Here is a 20,399-nt window from a genome sequence, read left to right as displayed (position 1 = left end):
GTGCTCCAAAGATTTAAATTATTTTACAAATTGCAGCAAAATGTAAGAAGGTGGATATGTTAAAAAACATATTGGAAATAAAAAATGCACACTGAATAACAAAGGCAGAACACTGCCTGCCTACACAAGAAACATTTGAAGGAAGAATGAGTTCACTGGGATATAATATTAAGGAATCATCCAAACTTTAGAATTATTCAGATAATTCTGATAGAATTCAGAACTCAGTAATAAAGGCAATTTTGAAGAAACAACATTTGAGGAGGTAAAGGATGGAAAATTCCTTATCAGCAACATTAGATGCCAGAAGGCAACAAAAGATAATAGTTTCAAACTGTTAATAATAATATATTACAATTAATATTAACATATGTTAATATGTCAGTTTAAAAATTTATACCAAGCAAAACTATCACTTAAGTGTGAAGGCAACATGAAGACATTTTCAAAGACCAAAAGGTAGTATTACTTACTTTCAAGACCTTACTGAAAAAAGACATGAAAAGATGTATTTCAGCAAGAGAGGAAAACCTAGAACAAAAAAGATAGAAAAAATGACACAGAAATGGATCAAAATGCTAAAAAATAACAAAAGCTGGATGACAGTAACAGCAATGCCCATTGCACCACACAAGCCTGGGAAGACCGGACTCTGGTCCAGGAGGAAACAGATCCAGAATAACTTCAGGTTTTCCATGAAAAGTTGCAGCTAAGTATGTAAGTTACATATTGAGGGTAGTAGCTAAAACAGAACTCCCATCTTTCACTTCAAGTAGTAACATGCATAGAACCAAGTGCACACGCACACACGCGTGTGAGCACATACGTACAAGTCAACGGAACCGCCAACACAGCCACAGATCGTATCGGTGGCTGTGTCCTGCCAGCTGTCTCCCGTGAGAGGACCCCCGACGCAGGGAAACGTCCCTGTTTCTGAGTGGAAATGGAGGTCACGTGCACAGCTCGCCCCTTTGTTGAATGAGGGCGGTACATGGGTGGGGACTCACAGTTAGGCAGGAGCCCGGCTAAGCCTCTCTGCCAGGGCACGTGGGCACCTTCCCCGGGAAGTGCTGAGTGGCATGCGTGAGAGCTCCGTTCTGGAGAGCGCCCTTCTCCTCAGGCACCGCTCCCAGCGTGGCCCTTTGCCGTCACCAGCACGTACCGGGTCAGGAGAAGGAGGCCTGCTCACACAGGGCCAGATGAGTGTGTGTGACGTGGGGAACACATGTGGCACCTGGGCCTCAGTGGGAACTGGGCAGCGAGCCCAGCAGTCCCTGCGGTTCCGGGTGAGGGGTTGGGTCAAAGCTGCGCCCCGAGTGGCCTGTGCTGCATGGGTCGATGTGTCAGACACGTTAAGTCTCATCCACAAAGAACCCACAGATGCTGCCGGTTGTGGACATACCCACATGACTGCCCCGCCTAGGACGGCCCAGATATTTTCCTTCACCGCATTCTGAGAAGGCCCGTGACAGGAGGGCACTGGAGGGGCACCATGCGGGGCCCTCTCCTTGTTCCACCGACGATGTGGACACAGGTTCCAGGAGGCCCCGCGGCCACCTAGAGCCCGGAGACGCGAGGGTTTGGCTGCATCACAGGCAGCAGAGCGGCGGCCACCCCAGGGTCCCACCCACAGTGAGCCCCTGACCATGGAGGGTCCTGCCCCAGCCTGCACGCTGGACACACTCAGAACCTGTGCTCCGTCCCAGGGCTGGTCAGGAGGGTCAGTGATGCACGGGGACCTGTTCAGTGGCTCTGGGGCTGCTCCCAGCTCCTGGGTGCACCTGGATGTGTGCTCAGCAGCGGGCAGCTTCCCGCAGGGGCCCCTGCCTGCCTGGTGTGCTCAGGGTGGAATCCAAAGCCAAAAGTGAACACACCCAGGGGACAGCAGAGAGCAGCCTCTGCAGAGACTGGGGAAAGCAAGAGGGGTTGTGTTGTCGCTGTGATCCTGCGTGGCTGCTTGGAACACATGCCTCCTGGAACCGATGATTTCCCAGGCTCAGCAAGACGGGGATGGACACTGCCCTGCTGTTCCCCCTGAACGGCCTGCGGCCGCCGGCTGTCAGCTATCGCGTTAGCAGAGGCTTTGTGTGCACGTGTCCTTATCAGAGTCACTTGTGCTCGTGTGTCAGGGACAGAAATGTGTCCTGGGGCCATACCCGCTTTCCAGCTGGCCCATCTTTCACTCTGGCACTGTCTGGAAAAGCCCCTGCTGCTCTGGACTTAAGGGCATGAAACAGTGTGGACAGAGCAGAGGCTGTGAGCTGCGTGGGGAGGGGCCACATGGAGGCCAGAAGCCAGCATCCACGGCTGGTGCCCTGCATCCAGGGCTGCGGTTAAGGGAGGCGCTGTGCTCCAAAGTGGACACCTGGACAGGGCGGGGAGCATCCCCATGGAGACATCGGTGTCACCCTTAAGCTCCCACAGGCCCCCAGTGGGACGCAGGGAGGGCGCCACCAGAGCAGGGCATTCCCACGCAGCCCACCTGCGCTCACTCTGCCCTGCCTTCTGCGCCCCTGCAGCACCGGGCCTGGCTGTGTGGGGTTCGCCCTTTGCTAGACGTCCTCGCGAGCAAGAAGCACCACGTGGGCTGGGCCAGCAGGGGACAGAGAAGCCGCCACGGTCTCGTGCTCCTTGGCGAGCAGGTATGTGGCATCAGATCAGTGACTGTGCTGTCACTCACACTACAGTGAAATCCCGCTTGGCCCCACTGTCCTGCGGGTCCGCTTCCCCTCCCGCCCTGCGCCCACCAGCAAGGCGGAGCGCCAGGCACTGCACGTCCGCGACAACACATGGCGTGTTTAACCCACGGAGCCTGGGCTGCTTTGGTCCTGCTACTTCGTCAGCACATGCTGACTGGCACCTGCTCCCGACACCGAACAGAGCGTCATCAGACCCCCTCCTGTGCCAGAACTGTGCCGACATGGGTAAAACACTTGTACCACAAATCCAGCCGCCAGGCAAAATACTGGGGAAAAGAGTTACTGCTTAAAGATACTTAGTAAAGATGAATTTCCCCGAGGCGAGGAAACGTGGTGAACTCTGACAAGCAGCGGCCACAACTCCTCCAGGAAGAGGCAGACAAGTGGGCTCATGGGCAGCTCTGCACCCAGAGGGCCCTTCCTGGCCGACCCCACTCCACGATTACTGGGGCTGCACGTGAGGAGGAGTCAGTATTATTACTGAGGTCATGTGCTGCCCTGCCCGCAGGAAACAGGCCGCAGCCGACACTGACGGCCGCACCTGCATGCTGGCCCAGGAGGGGATAAAGGGCTGTGCCTTCAGAGTGACACCTCCCATGGGCTCGATGTGGGGTCCAGTTCTTCCCGATGGCTCTACTTAACTAGGCAGAGCTCAACCCCATGGACAGGACCAAACCACAGCAATGCCAGGGCCAGTCGACTGGATGCTCACTCGCGTGTCACATGCCATTTATCCCTTTGGAAGTGTTGCCACCAAACTGAAGCTCAACACAGCATGCTGGAACACGGCAGCGCACAACACCCCCCGGGGAAGTGCACGCACTCTGCTCAGCTTCCTGCTGTCCCACCACAAAGCCCACAAGCTCAGCGGCTGAGGACACCACCGATTTACCACCTTGCAGTCGGTGATAAGTCCGACCTTATGTGTCACCTGCAGACTCCAAACTGCGTCTCACTGTGCTGAGACCCAGGTATCACCAGGGCCTCCTCCCCACTCTGGGCTGACCTCAACCTTGGCCCATGGCCTCTTTCTCCGTCTGCACAGCCAGCGGCATCACATCTGTTTCCCTGACTGGTCTCCTACGTCTTGGGGACCCTTGCGAATGCACTGGGCCACCCAGACAACAGCTGTGTCCTCCAACAAGACATCCCCAGAGTGTCATCAACAGGCAACCACAAGTATTGGCGTTGGGTCCAAAGTACTGGGCTGTCCAGTGGGTCCAACTTTTCCAGCCATGAGATGAGTGCGTGAGTTCAAAGAGTGAGGAAGCGAGGCCCCCTGAGGTTGACCAATGAACGGGTGGGGACCCCACCCTCAGGGCTGCACGCATAGCAACCCCGAGGAAAGCTCTGCGGACTGTCGCCAGTCACCACAGTGTAACTTCACGGAAAGATACAAATCAGATCAAGCCCCTGTAACAACGGGACTGACACTGCAGGCGGTCGGACAATCCCTGTGGCTGTAACACAGACGACCCACCCCTCGCCTCACATGGTGTGAACGTTTCTGGGAAGAAAGACAAGTGAAGGAGTTCAGGGAACAGGATTCTCTTTCCAGGCATCACAGCTCTGTTACACACTTCTTTCTGGGAAGGACGCTGAGAGGGTGGGGGAAAAATGCAGACCTAGATGCGTTAGCTACTTGTTTGGGGGACTCTTCGGAGCGTGTGGCTTGCTCACATTTTTCATCCCTGCTGTAATTTCCTGGGCCTGCCCAGTGTTCCCACAGCCACACAGGGTGGGAGCACCAACTCTCAATTACACTCTAGTCACTGACACATCCGTTTCCCGTTAGTTTAAACGTATAGCAATCCAGCTCACCACTTCTATACGATTTCAGCCAAAAGCCATAAAATTAAAAGACAGTCTTTTCTCAGTTACGTCCTGGCGTAGCACACTGAGCTCCGACGCCATGGAAAGCAAAGTCTGAAGAGAGACAAATTCTGCTTTAAAATGTTAATGAGAGGTTGAGCTTATGGTAGACACTGCCGGACTCCTGTGTGAGATTTCACTTAAAATGCATCAAACATTGGACGGATCGTTGAGTGGACAGAGCGGGAGACAGACAGGGAATTCTGGGATGTCAGGTGGTCGAGTATTAATGGCAGGGTCTCAGTCACGGGGATTCAGCTGTTGACAGCACAACTCTTTCGACTTTGCCATGTATTAGAATATCTCCTAACACTGTGGACGTGGCAGATGCTTTCAAGGCATTTATGAAAATCAATCCCTTTGGGCTATTTTTTCTTCTATCTTTCGTGTAAGTTGCCTCCGTCCTCATACGAGATCCTCGAGAAAGCCGTAGGATTTGCCTGTCATTCTACCTGTGGGTCAGTAGGTGGCCTGCAGGGCTCTGCTCCCTGTGACAACGACCACCCTGCAGCTAAGCAGGGCTTCCTTCAGCCAAGAACACAGATCGCCTGAGACTTTGTCAGCCTTCACACTGCTCATTAAGCTACTGCAGAGTTTTCTTGAGATCTGGAAAGTCCGACCTTATGTGTCACTTGCTAACTGCAAGGTCTGTTCGTGAGGTCTCTCTGGAGTGATTTCCCCGATCGGCTCACTGCCACCTGTACGAAGCCACTGGTCTCAGCCCACTGGGCAGTGACAGAAAGCTCGTGTACACAGATGGGCACACAGCACCATAGGTCACAGTAAAGTGTCCCCGTTTCTATACGTGGGGACACAGGACTCAGATGACCTGAGTGACGTATCCTAAGTTAGCCTGTGGAGAGCAGAGCTGGGAATGAAACCCAAGTGGACTGACAACAGCCGCCCACTCCAGAGGTCACCTGACCACTGCAGAAATGCAGGGTCCCTGACCCACCCCACACCTGTCGGGTCAGTCTTCAGACGTTCTGGGTGCCGGGAGAGCGCTGACAGACCCCACCCCGAGCCACTCCACCAGTGGCTCCCAGACGTGTGGTCAGTCACCTGGGTGACTGATCAAAACACAGACTGCCAGGCCCCACCCAGAGCTCTGGACTCAGGAGTGCTGGGTGCAGGGCTGGAGAGCCCGCATGCCTACCCAGCCCCAGGCGTGCACTGCTGCTGGCCCGGGACCCGCCCCCAGAGCCGTATGCATCAGAACGAGACGCTAGCTAAACCCCCAAGCTGCCAAAGCTTCCAGAAGCCAACTCCACATGTGCAGCGCACGTGTGCTGTTTCCCATCTTCCTGCTTCCGGTAGAGTGTGATGGCTCTGCTAATATGCAGTATTTCATCGGCACAAAAACTGAAATCTGCAACTTTATACGTTGTACTTGGAGGACATCCAAGCATCAGTACTTCCGTGTTTTCCATCTGGACCGTGTTCTCCCTTTGATGGGGGAAACTGTCACAGTCACAGCCATTTGAAATGTCCAGGGAGACAATAACCAGGTTACATGGAATAACCAGGATACATGTAACAGTCAGGATATGTGTAATAACCAGGACACGTGTAATAGTCAGGACACGTGTAATAGTCAGGACACGTGTAATAGTCAGAAAAGACTCTGCTTTTACAGAACAAACATTAGCTCCTGTAAATTCTAATCCATTCACATGCTCATCAAAAATAAAAAACCCGGGGTCTTATTGGAACCTATCTCAACAGAGCAACTTTTGCCAATGTCTGGATTTATAATGTCTAAATCCTGTCTCCCCTGTAATCACTGTCCAAAGTCCAAAGAAACCAAAACATGAGAGAAAGTCTGATCAAATGAGGACAGAAACGTAGGGATTCCAGCATTGAAGAAAACAAGGAGAGAACGACAAATCTACAGAAGCATGTCAGTAGGGTAAAAATATAGCTATTAGAGGTGGAAAATGGGTAAAATAGGTAAAAATGCAGTTACTACAGGTTAGCTGGACAATCGTCACCTTCACAAAGTGTGTGCCTCTCAGCACCCTGTGGCGTTAACAGATTGTACTGACATCCGCCTGGACCCGGGTGGGTTCTCTACTACGTGGGCAACTCAGACGGAACCAGACAACACCCATGAGGTGCTGGGCCATTTCTGTTTGTTCACCTGTCTTGGTCAGAAGTGCACTCACTAACTGGGTTTACGGGAAACGTGCATCATTTTCACGGAGGCACATACCGTACTCTGTAGCACAGAAACTGCTTTTTGTTGCATCTATACAAGGATTAGAGTTGAATTCAAACAACACTGTTGACATGCTAATGCTATAAAATAACATCTGGTAGAGTACTACTTTAAATCACTTAGGATTTTTAAAATTAAAATATTGAGTTCAGAAAATACGATTCTTTCCATTTCAGATATGATTTTCCAAATTCTACTCTGCGTCTCTGACTTGTGTCCTTAACAGACTTGGTGGAATAAGATGAGCACAGTGCAGACGCGACGCCGATGTGTGGCTTCCAGAAGCAGCCTCTTTCCCCCGCCTTCTGTCCTTTTGGACCTGACCCACTAGAAGGAGACGGGGGCAGACGCAGGGGCAGAGGGTGTGCAGGCCAGGCTCAGGTGGAGGAAGGAGTGACAACGCTTAGTGGGCTCACAGCAGCTCTGGGCGGGCGGCGAGCAAGGCCCTCCCCAAGGTCGTCCGGGCCAGCTGCCCGCACGTCCACCTCAGTAGAGCGAGGCCATGGGCGTGTGGATGACAAGCGGGTGACAGGTGGGCTCCTAGACCCTGCACCTAGGACGGGAATTGCACCCGGGACGGGAATTGCACCCGGGACGGGAATGCCACCCTTCTCATTTGCTGACCGCTCAGCCCAGCCAACACGTCCACGACATTGCTCCGGGAGCTGGTCCACCACGACCATGAACTGCTCACTGCCACTCTGCACGGCCAGGGAGCTGCGAGCGGCTTTCACGTTTCTCAGTGGTTGAAAAAACAGTCAACATGGTCTGAAGTTCAAATCCAATGTTTGTAAATGAAGTCATAGGTCCCTCATGACCCTGTCCATGGTCAGGGTCCTGTCCACCTGCTTACCGGCCGGGGCTGCCTGCTGCCACAAGGCACAGCGGGGTGGCTGTGGCACGGCCCTGCGGTGGCTCCGCCCAGCTCCACACCTGTGCTAGCTGTGCTCAGACGTGCGTGTCTATGGGCAGCGTGTGCGAGCCCTGTGCACTGCTGTCCATGACACCTACTCCCACGGCCTTCTCACCGTGTCAGAACACGAGGGGAGGAAAGGAGTGGGCCCCACACGCCCAGCCCTGGGGAGCGCTGGTGCATGGGTGACTCTACAGCATCACAACATCACGTTTCTCATGCTGTGACAGAAGAGCCGTGCTCAAAGGAACACGAGGATGGCACAGCCATCCACACACCAGCCCGAGCACTCAGCTCAACGCCCGGGTCAGAAATGTAACCAAATCTAAAACAGGGTATCTCAACAGAGCAGAATTTCTTCAAAACATGAAAAATTGGGCTGCAATCGAAGTAATTTTATGAGTGGCATGTCTATTAGCCCTACAAGGAAAACCGTTAACAAATGGTGGGTGGCCTGATTAAGTCACAGCTGGCTCCTGAGAAAACAAGCTCGTCTGGACTAAAATCCTGACAAATACCGTGGGGGCAGGTGGGGCCATCGGGGAACGTCCACAGCTCACGGAGAACAAGGCCGCGGTGGACAGTATGTCAGAAAGAGAAGCTGCATGTCTGGGCCACCAGCACATGGCAGCAGGGACATGTGGCAGCCACTGCTGAGCTCCAGGTGGAGACCAAAGCAGGTCCAGATGAGAATGCCTTCCGCCATTTTTATCAAATACTGAATGACTACAGAACTAGGCTGACACAGAGTCTTAATGAATTCAGCCTAAAATCCCAAGGCAAAACCACACTTAATGCAAAAGCCTCACTGCAGGGAAGTCACTTTGGAGACAACTCACGTTTGGATCACAAGCACTTCAGCAGCTCAGCCCCGTCCCCAGCCATCCAGGTCCAACAGGAAGCAAGGTCTCCCTCCCCACAGGGCATGGATGCAGACAGGGGGGCCCCCATGCTCCACCTGCAGTCGCAGACCTCCACGCCAGGGCAAAGCAAAGCCCCACATTTCAGATCTATTCACTGCATTTTAGGAGCTGCCACCTAACCATCAGCTGAAAGTGATTAACCTGCAGTGCAATGAAATCCTGACAAATATCGAGGGAAATCCCGTAGAATTCTATTAAGTGCCGGCCACGCAACTGACAGGCTCGATGGAAATGAAATGTGTGTGCATGGCTCTCAGCATTTGGTGGGACTTCTCTGTGTGAAAAGACACTTTCAAAGATGAAATGCGAAGAACTTCATCACAGACCAGCATTAACAGATGAACATTTGCAATCAATTTTGATGACAGAAAATACTAACTCTGAGCTCCAACTAAACCAAACGTCCCCCTTTCCCCAAAAGATCATGTCACTCTTCTCATCCATATTCCCCCCAAAAAGCACTAGATTTTTATTATTATATTTTGAAAGTCGCCAATGAAAAGAGTGTATACATTCGTTTCCTTTCTTATTATATAAGTATATAATATCCTCAATTTTTCCTCTTGGCCCACAAAGCCTGAAATATTTACTATCTGGCCTTTTAGCAAAGAAAGTGCTCTCGATACCACTTTAGTCCCCAAGTGATCCTCATCATTGCTAGCTATTGCCTGCACTGTCTGTCATCATCTCACATGGTTTTAAGTTACCATTCACAGAAAAACGTGTGAATGGATGGATGGATGAACAGATGCATTCCTATTCTGTAACGTAAACACACCACAATCCACAGTCATCTTTCACTGCTTTTCTGAGAGAAGGGGAGTCATTATAAAACACTACAACTGGGAAAAGCAGGGGTCTCAGTCAAGACTTTCATCAACAAAGGCCACTACACTGTTGTCTGTGGGGGCAGTTTACATTGTTTCTCTTCATAAAAAGGATTTCTATCTGAATAATATCAAAAATCGCTTTGCCTAGTTTACACAAAATATTATAAATTATTTCCTTCTAAACAGAAGAGAGATGCAGAACTGACACAATATATATTTTTAAATTTCCCTTTGAATAGCTTGAGTTTGCCAAATTAGGGTGTCTTTGTATCTAGTGTGAAATTTTTATACCTAGAGGTCTTGAAAATGTAACTATTGTTAATTTGCTCCCAAAAACTGAGTCTTTTAAATTTTTTTAGTAATCTGATACTTTGATTTTTTAAAACAAAATGATATTTCAATTTTAAAAGAAAATTCCTAAATAAATTTAACTGCTGTAATTTTCCGAAAGAGTTTTTCACCTTAGGACCATCATCAGCTCAGCTGGTGTCTGTCATCCCAACTCGTCTCACTCAGTCAACCAGCAAGGGACCCAGGGGACCCACTCTTCTTACACTAAGCTGACAGCACAAAGGAAACCTTATAGAGTCTCTACCTGTCAGTCAAGGTCCCAACAGTGAGTTTTGAGACAACATTCAGCAAGTGATTTCTGTCCTTGTACATTATTGTTAAATTAACAAAGCAAGTCATTCTGATGCTTTTGTCTTTAAAAATTATGAAATTACCCAACACTGCATCTTTACTCCTCCTGGCTCGTTTCCCCTGAGGGAACAAAAATACCATACATCAAGTTTTAGTCCTTAGCAGTTCACACCCAATTTTAACTCTGGTTTAAAAAAGCAAGCCACCCAAACAAACAACAACAATGAAAAACTACCGGGACACTTTCTTTATAAAGAAATCAGTCTTCCTGAAACCTCCACGGGGGTCACACAGACACAGGGGGTCCCAGGACCAGTCTCACCTGAGGCTTCCTGTCCCCCAACAATTAATGTGGGAAGGGCAGAAAGTCAGAAGGTCAAGATTTCAAAGCCTACTCATAATTTGATATCCCAGATGACAAAAAAATTACATTCTAGAATCTCACAACTCAAAAAAATAGAAGTATAATCATACAACCAAAAATGAATTTCAAATTGTTATTCCATTTTGCCACTTTATTCTAGAGAAGATAAAATTAGTAAACCAAAGAAATGTGTAATAACAGCTAGTAAGAGACCGTCACGTGGTAGTACACTGTCTCTCCAGCCTACACACAGCCAGAGTCTAACTGTGTGATTGGAAGCAAGTTTAAAAGGCTGCAAACACGGACATTTCAACACTGGAATGCGACAGAACCATCTGTCTATTTTTTTGGCTCTTTAAAGCTAATGGCTTGAATCACCTCTGCTTTTATCTCAATAGAAGGTCATGTTCAGTGGTTTGAAAAAGAACCTGGAAAAATATTGCCTTGCTTGTAGGCCTGATATAGTTTCTTCATCTGAAAACAAAATCAAGGAAGAGACAGAAAAGCGACAATGTAGAAAACTAAGAAAGAGTGATGCCAAAATATGGATGAAATCACCAACAATTCTAAAGGAAATGGAACTAGATTTAAAAAACGTACCTTCAGGAAATAACAAATACATGAAAAATACAAAAAGGTGCCCTGAGCATTTTCTGTGGCATTACAAACTACCCCAAAACTTAGTAGTTTACAATAATTTTCTTGAATTTACAATTTGTGGGTCAGAAACCAGGCAAGTCCAGCTGGGTGACTCTTCTGCTCCCGGCTGCAGTGACGGAAGTCAAGTACTGGCTCAGCTGGGCCTGGTGACGGGGACACCTGCCTGGCCTCTCTGGCCTGGTGGCCTCGGCATGGCGGGACTCAGTGTCCACAAGCGAACATTCTAGCAGACAAAAAAGAAGCTTCTGTGGCTAAACCATACGGTGTCCTTTCTGTCATACTTAATTAGTCCAAACGGCCACAAGAACACACCAAGAGGAGGGGACACAGACACTCACCGCCTGATGAAAACAGCATCAAAAAATTGGTAGCCGTGTTTCAAGATTCTAGTTTCAGAACCCAATGTCTGTCCCCACGTTCCGAATGTATCCACTTCAACATATTGCATTTATTCCGAGCTAACAGCTTCCAGAACACAACCAGGCCTCGAGAAGAGTCTCGGAATATAATACGGCATTCTAAGCAGTACATTACTTATCAACAAGGTCCTGAAGGGAGTGTTTCATAGCAAATGTGCTGGAAATTGTAGCCACTAATTAATTTGTGGAGCGACTGACTAGGCATCAGGTGCCCACTGTCTGCGGGTCCGCTCTCAGCACTCCGAGAACCAGAGTGGCCGCGAGCACAGGTAGGAACAGGTCACACTTCTGTCCAGCAGCATCCCATGGGACACTGCACCTCACGGCGGCTTCCAGCTGTTATCTCAGGGCTACATGACACATAACACATGGAAAGGGAAGGTCAACTGGCAATCCACATAATTTGACTGTTGACAAATTCCATGTCTAGATCAAACTCACTTTATTTCAGGATGAATAAAGAGAGAAAACACTAAAATCGACACCTTCACAATAAAAACCTAGCAAGACTATGACAAAACTATATATATACATATATATGTATACATGTACGTGTGTGTCTGTGTATATATATACATCCCCACTCAATCATGAACACACATTTTTAAAATGCAAAATAAAACATTATCAAGCTAAAGCCCTCAAAATATTAAAAGGATAATACATTAAGACCAAGTCGGATTTACCCTAAGAATTAAGATAGGCTAACATTTTTAAACCATCATCCCAACCTACCAAATTAACGGGGGAAACATGATCATTTCAATAGCCACAGAAACAGCAGGTGTTAGAATCCATTCTTAGCAAACAAGAAATAAAAGGGACTTTTCTAGTCATTTTAGTAATAGTAATTTTAAAAACTAATGATAATTGTAAAAATCTACAACAAACATCAAACTTAATGAGGAAATGCTGAAAGCCTTCACTAGAGACTGGGAACAGGTCTCACCACTTGCATCCAATGTTCTACTAGAGGACTTAGCCAGTGCAGTAAAAAAACAAACAAACAAGAAAGGTGACAGCATCGTAAAGGAAGAAATAATACTGCCATCATTCACAGATTATGTGTAAAAAGAAATAAAACTCTCATTAGTCACAGATTATATGTTTATATACAATGGAGTTTACTGATATATTCTTATACTAAAAGAGTTTAGCCAGATTACTGAATATGAAATCAATATAGAAAATTCAATTAATTGTATTAATATTTCTGTATGTGAACAAAATATAGAAGACAAAAAAATTAAAAGACACCATTTTGAACAGCACCTGAAACATCAGGTACCTAAAAGAAATTTAACAATAGGTGTGATAAGACATTCCACACAAAAAAATTGTGAAACATTGAGGGAAAACCTAAATAAACAGAAAGGAATGTCAGGTTCCTGGATAAAAAGAATCAATATTGTCAAGATGTTTTCCCAAACTAATCTATTAATGTAATTTCATTCCAGCCAAATTTCCCGTAGGTATCTTGTATAGAATTTAACAATATTATTTAAAATTCATATGAAAATGAAAATGGCAAAACATATCCAAGACAGTCTTGAAGAACAAGGCAGAAGTAGAGACCCACAGATTTATTTTGAATAACTTTGGGGATGGGGTGAGAGGGAGAGGGAGAGGGGGCGGGGGGAGAGAGAGAGAGAGACTGACTACAGAGCAATGGCTAAAAGGCAATCTCAACAAATGGTGCAGGGACAACAATTTATCCAAAATGAAAGAAAATAATTGATCTTGACAAATATTTGACCCCATTCACAAAATAACTTTAAAGTCCGAACGTGAAAGTCAAAACAAAAAACTTCTATGGATAATTAAGGAGACTACATGAGTTTGGAATAAGAAACAACTTTTTATATGGGACTCAAAGACACAGACACACAATCAATTAATAAACTGGACATTTCATCCATCCAGATCGATTCACACCCAAAATAAACAGACAAGTCCACAATTTGGAGAAGATATTTGCAACACATATAATTGACAAAATTTATAAAAAATTATTCCCTCAAATCAATATTAACAAGAAAGGTAAATAGCCAAAATAAAATGGATGACACTGAATAGACACTTCATACACACATGAAACATGGAATCTAATTGGGAGCCCAGAAATACAGCCACAGCCTATGGTGAGCTGACTTTTAACAAGGGTTCCAAGACAACTCAATGGAGGAAAAGAATCATCTTTTCAACAAATGGTATGGGATAACTGCATATCCACAGGGAAAAAAAGGCTTTGGACCCCTACCTCACATCACATGATGAGTAAGATGAATGCAAAATGAATCAAAGACCTAAATGTGTAGCTAATGCTACAAAATTCTTGAAAAGAAAACACAGGAGTAAATCTTCATAACTTTGGCTTTGGCAAATGATTCTTTGGTATGACACCTAAAATACAAGCATCCAAAAGAAAAAGAAAAAACAGATAAATTAAACTTCATCAAAATTAAAACTTTTGTGTGTTAAAGAATACTGTGAAGAAAGTAAAGACAGCCCATAGGATGGAGAAAATGGTTGCTAGTTATATATCTGATAAGTGTCTGGTGCTCAGAATATATAAAGATATATTAAAACTAAACAATAAATGTCAAATAACCCAATTAAAAGTGGGCAAAGGATTTGAATAGAATTTCTAAAAAAAAAAAAAATGATTTCTCCAAAGAAGACATACAGACGTGCAGTTGGCCAACAAACATAAAATAGGTTCAACATCAATCATCATTAGGGAAACGCAAATCAAAACTACAAAATACCACTTCACATCTACTAGAATAGCTATAATTTGAAAAATAGAAAAATAACAAGTTTGGCAAACATGGAGAAATCGAGACCCTTACACATTGCTACTAGGAATTTAAAATAATGCAGCCACATAGAAAAGCGGCAGTTCCTCAAAGAGTTAAAAACAGAATTACCACGTGACTCAGAAAGCCAGTCCTAGGTAGAAACACAAGAGAAGAGAAAAGGTGTTTAGACAAAAACTTGTAAATGAATCCTCAGCGCATCCCTACTCGGTGTAGCCAAAATGTGGGAACCAAGCCCATCAGCAGCTGGACGAACAGAACGCGGCCGGTCCACGCCGGGGAGGCCCCTTCAGCCACGAGGCATGACGCCTGCACCACCACAGCGACACATGGACGAGAGCGGCCGGGCACAACAGGACTCGTGCTGCAAGACCCCACTTACATGACGTGTTCAGAACAGGCAAACCCCAAAGGACAGAAGGTAGATGAGCAGCTGCCAGGAGGTTAGGAGGGTGGGACCCGGACTGACGGCTCGTAGGGACGGGGTTTCTTTTGGGGGTGATGGAAATGCTTTGGAACAAGAGTGGTGACGGTTGCACAATATGTAAATATGCTTAAACCAACTGCACTGCACAGTTAAAAATGGTGTGTTTTAAGTCATGTACATTACAGCTCAATAAATATCTAATAAAAATACACCCTGAAGTATTTGCAGATGAGCTGCCATCTGTGACGGTCCTGAGGTGAGCCCGTCCTGGGACAGGATGTCGGATGACCACGTAAGCAGGTGATAAACCTCAGGCTCATGAGGTGCTCTCCTTACCTTTAGATACATCTGACATTTTGCATAATAAAATTATTTTTAAAAACAACTAAGTAAAACTTTTAAAGGGCTATTGAGGAGTAATTATTATAAAGCTAGTACGTAATCACAATTGGTGGGCTGTGCTGGAATAGAAAATAATGTTAAGATGCAGACCCAAGAATAGCACATGAAGGACCTGGCAAACTACTGAGGTAACAGTGCTGCGTGACTGGGGTACCGGCTAAGCCTTTGGGGGAAAATAAATGGCTCACAGCCTTCCCTACTGCCACACATAAAAATATAACCCTCAAGGATTACATTTTAAATAAAATTAAAAGTATATCAGGATAAATTATGTAAATATGAAACAAAATTGGGAACACATCGGTAAATATGTAATCTTAGGTGAAAGCTCTCCTAAGTCTAATAATAAAAATAAATCTTAGATATATTTTTAAATATCAGAGAAATCATTGCTAACATGTGAAAAGGGGATGATAACTAAATTTAAAAAAAAAGTATATCCCAATTAAAAAAAATTTAAAGGGGGGATAAATAATTCACAAAAAATGAAACACGTCTGCCCCAGATACTCAGCACAGTCCTTTTCTTGCTGTCCAGTGACTAACACTCTGCCTGCTCGGCAGATGTCCCCCTGTGAGGCCCAGATGAGGGGCTTCTCCGTAAGAACTGAAACGTGAGTTATTTCTCTCCTCGCCCTTCCCGTTTGGGGAAAGGCCCATGATCAGTGTAACAGTTTAAAAATAGTAATTTGTATTGTTTCATGTAGACACACAGCTTCCTCACACTCTATTAGAAGATATATAACAGAATTGATTCAAACTTTTTAGAGAAAATTTGGCCACATTTATCAAAAGACTGTGGACTTTAACTCGCAGTTACACTCCTGAAAATTATTCCAGAGAAGTAATCGCAGCACAAAGGACGGATTCACCAGGACACCCATCACACGTACTAGCCAAACAAACGAGAGGCTGTCTGAACATAACAGGGAACCACTGACCCGATAAACTGTGGTGCATCCTTATGGCAGAGCTCGAGGCAAATATCCAACCTAATTACATGAACAATTAGGCTGAACCCAGTGCGGGCAGTAGGATCGCGTGTTCCTAGGCAAGCATGCATGTGTCTGTGCGCACAGACAGAGGCAGCCACACACGCTCAGGAGAACACTTGAGGGTTCGTGCATGAACGTGTTCACAGCGGTGACACGTCGGGGTGAGACAGCTAAGAGCTGCTGCATTCACATGTATTTTCTACATGTTTTCCAAATCAGTAGATACTGTTTCTTTAAAAAATGGGAAAGTATCTAGAAATATCATTTCTGAAGTTAACAAAATAATCCCAACATATTATTTCTGTGCATCTGAATCTTAAATCTTAACATTTCCGTAAAACGACTGCATATTTTGCAGATTGTGCTAAGAATATTTTTTCTATCAAGGCCAAACCATACTCATTAGATTAGAGGCTCTGATCCACTTCTGAATTCAACCCTAGCTTGTCCTTCATGAATAAATGAAGGAAGGAAGTTTTGGACCAGGCTCATTTAAATGAGTCACCGTTTTAAAAATCCCATTAGATTACCACAGGCACAAATATAGCCAAATCTGTGTGGCTTTGTATGTGGGCAATTTTGTTATTGTATCTTTCTCCGTGGTATCATGTAGCTGTTCTCCTGAATGCTGCTTAGCCTTGAATACAAAACAAAAAGAAAAGGTTGCCATGTTTTTATAATTTACAATCCTCATCAGCATTGTGCAATAACTATAATAATAGAACTATGTGTAAGAGGAATCCTATGTGTTGAGGATAACTAAAATGCTGCAACTTATTTAAAGATGAATTTTTCAAGTTGGGCTTATAAATCATTTACAAGGAAATTGAGCAGAACTAAAATTACAGTCCAACTGTCACATTCCTGTGATGTGACCACAGCGTGCTTGGGGCTGGAGGCCACGGCAACATGGATTCGCAGAAACGCGAGTTCTGCCAGACCCTCAGGAACAAATAGCCTCCACCAGCCAGATGTTAGATCAACAACCATTAGCTATAATGTGAACCATCTTCTGTGGCCGAAACTCAAAAGCTACAACACAAGCAGTTACAAATGTGTCACTGGAAATGCAGGCCTCCTGTCACAGCGAGGGGTACACGTGCTGCACGAGGCCCTCAGCTCCCGCTGTGGGAACCCCAGGGGCCCCTCCACCAGCACAGCCACAGCCTGAGGGGCCGAGGTCGGACACTGCCTGCCTCTCCCTGCTCCTTTCCGAGTGTCATGTTCCCTGTCCCCAGAATTACAAACACTTCATCTCCATGAATGGCGCACGTCAGTCCTATGTCCGCTGCACAGCACATGCCAGGTGTGGGTCTGAGCAGGAGCGCACGGCCTCAGCTGTGCGGGACGCAGCCAGGTTTGGGCTCTGAGTCTGTGTGCTCTGCCCGTCACATCACGTCACTGGCTCCGTATGCAAGGCGGGCATGACACAGCACTGTTCTGACAGCAGGTCAGCGCCAGGGCCACACCTCTCCTCGCCCTCACTGGCAAGGCACTCGACCTCTCTACCCCATGAATGGAAGTAAAACAACACACCAATTACCAAAAGCCTGAATTCTAAGGTGATCCTCAGCCAGAGGCCTGAATTCTAGATTAGAGAATTACTCTTCTGAAAAATGTTGCAAACCCCGTCACACACACACCTGATTTCTGCATTTTAAGGAGGTCGTATTTGCTTTGACTGCACAGCCTTCCACTCGTGAGGCCCCACACCAAGTTCTGCTTTTACGTCAGAATGCTTGACACTGCCTGTCCTGATGCTGTTTGTTTTTAGTATTTACTGTCTGTGCTCTGCACTAGACAATTCCATGAGAACAAGGATCCTGCCAGCCTGCTCACTACCGTTTCTCATGGTGTTCACTAAACATTTGTTGAATAATGGATGGATTGCATTTTATACATACACTTATATTCTCTGAACTGTAACATTTTCATAAGATGGATTGCTATAGCTTTCTTGGGTCAGATTTTACATTCCCAAGTACAGCTACACATTTCTGTAAAAAAGGACGCACTAACACTTTCTGGAATTGAAACCGACACCGAACCTTCTGTTGATTTTCCCACGGGCATTCGTCCTCACTGGATCTCTCCAGGAGTCAACAGAGAATGCTGCCCCAGCACTAACTCTCAGCATTGAACCAGGTATATAATGACACACAGCTACATTCCAAAGACCTCGGTATAACAGGAACTACCTTCCAAGTTCTCTTTTCTAGCCCAGATCTCAGAAGAAAATATCACACTCAGATACTATCATGCTGCAAGCGAGCACAAAGTTAACTCCACTAAGCTTTTACGCTGCGTTCCTCTAAGGTAACCCTGCTGTGTGCACTATATTTATAACCAAGATGGAGCCAGTATCCTTGCCTGGCTTCGGGGATATTTGCCATGATTTCTCCCGACCGAGCACCTTTTACCTTTTGAAAACCCACACGTTTAGGAAGTCCCCACCTTGTGAGTCGTGCCTCGCCCTGCCTGTGGGGTACAACTGACCCAGGCTCCTCGGTTGGAAGCAAACCCCTCGAGGAGACCTGTCTCAAAGTGACAATGGGAAGAAGCACCGTGCCTCACCGAGCCTGCCCTGTGTCACTGTTTTTCATTAAATGATGGTTTAACTCTATTGTCACCAACCTTGCACAATGAGAACCGTATTGAATTATCTTTAAATTTTGTTCACCTCAGTCACACAAAACTTGTAGCTTTACGTGATTTTTCAGTTTCGATGCGATAGAGGTGTATGGGTCAGGACAGATGGGTAAAACATGTTCTTTGCACAGTTAACTAAGAATTTTAAGCTCTGGCTTCTGACACTAACTCAACCAAGACCCCCAGGACAGGTGAACCTGAGAAAAAACGAGATGCTGAGGTGTGTCACACCTTGAAGAGGAGTCATCCCAGGTGCTGTGTCACCACCAGGCCATCTATCAATATCAACTCAACACGTATTTGGAGGACCATTAATGTGTGCCAAAGAATGTGCTAGACCATGGGGGCTATAGGGCTCATGGGAGGTCAAAGTAAATTACAGAGGAGCTGGGGCAACGCCCAAGACTCACCCCAAAGAAGGGGGGTGGGGGGGCGCTCCCAGAGGAGAACATACCTGGGAAGGTCAGGCCTTGACGGACAAGCAAGAACTCGCTAGAGAGACAGGAGAGGCTTTTCCCAGAAGGAAAACAGCGTGTGAAGGACACAGAGACCACGTGGTTTGGAGGAAGACAGGGATGAGGTGAGAGGAGCGGCAGCAGGTGTACCCAGTGACGCCCCAGCTCAGGCCTGACTGGGAGCTTCTGACACTGTCACAGGGATGCCTGATGTTCGTGTGGAGGGTCATGCAGAAGCTCTACCTCCTGAGAAAGATCCCGGGCAGCGGGTGCCTGACTGGAATCTAAGCCTCTCCTGTGACGGCAGGCCCGAGCTGAGGACTGTCTGAACAGATCACATAGTCTCTGTGTCCCAAAGACAGACAAGCCAGAGGCAGAGCAGCACACACTGAGACCGCACATCCGGGCACCACAAACAACGGAGCCACAAGCATACAGAACGATCCCCAAATGACAGCAGACACAGCCCTGTAAGCAACCGCGGGCCCCCAGCTGGTCACGGTCCTCGAGAGGTGAGTGTGTGTGTGTTTCTTGCCTGACTGCCCTGACTGGAGCCTCCAGCAGCATCGCGAGTGGGAGCGTGAGAGCACATGTCCTGTCTTCCTCCTCGTCTTTGGGGAAAAGTACCCAGACTCCACATTGAGAACGTCGGCGGTGAGTTGTTCAAAGACGGAGTTTATCATGTGGAGAAGGTCAGTGGCTACTGTTGTCTGACTCTTTCATACATGGGTGCAAACTCTGTCAAATAACTTTTCTCTGTCTATTGAGAGATCATGTTTTATTTTTATTTACTGGTATAATGCATTACATTAATTTTGTTAAACCAACCTTGCATTCCTGGGATAAATCTCACTTGGTAATGATCTATAGTCCTTTTTACATATTGCTGTATTTGATTTGCTAGTAATTTGTTCAGGGTTTTTGCATTTTTTATAAAATATATTGGCCTTAATTTTCTGTTCTTATTTTTTTTTTTTATCAGTGTAATACTGACCTCAGTGAATGAGTTGTGATGTGTTCCCTCTAATTTCTTGGAAAAGCTAGTGAAGAAGTAGCATTAATTCTTCTTTAAAGGTCTGGTAGGAGTCATCTGTTATGTCATCTTGTCCTGAG

General features: G+C 46.4%; 1 protein-coding gene across 7 annotated transcripts in view; it reads right to left on the bottom strand.

Annotated features, from left to right (window-relative positions):
* WDR27 (WD repeat domain 27) overlaps positions 1–20,399 on the bottom strand; it is a 154,393-nt gene that overhangs the window by 27,866 nt on the left and 106,128 nt on the right. Inside the window, exon 26 of one of the 7 annotated variants that reach the window (XM_074333872.2) lies at positions 474–531. The exons of the other annotated variants lie outside the window; for them this stretch is intronic. Within the exon in view, the coding sequence (XP_074189973.2) occupies positions 514–531 (18 nt within the window). The 3' untranslated portion in view covers positions 474–513. The remainder of the gene's footprint in view (positions 1–473; positions 532–20,399) is intronic. 7 annotated transcript variants of the gene reach the window in all.

The sequence above is a fragment of the Rhinolophus sinicus genome, chromosome 2 (assembly GCF_057876585.1).
Source record: "Rhinolophus sinicus isolate RSI-liver-muscle chromosome 2, RSI-T2T, whole genome shotgun sequence".
In the NCBI taxonomy this organism is placed as follows: domain Eukaryota; kingdom Metazoa; phylum Chordata; class Mammalia; order Chiroptera; family Rhinolophidae; genus Rhinolophus; species Rhinolophus sinicus.
The sequence above is the reverse complement of the archived record's forward strand: the minus strand, read 5'-3'. Positions and strand labels throughout refer to the sequence as shown.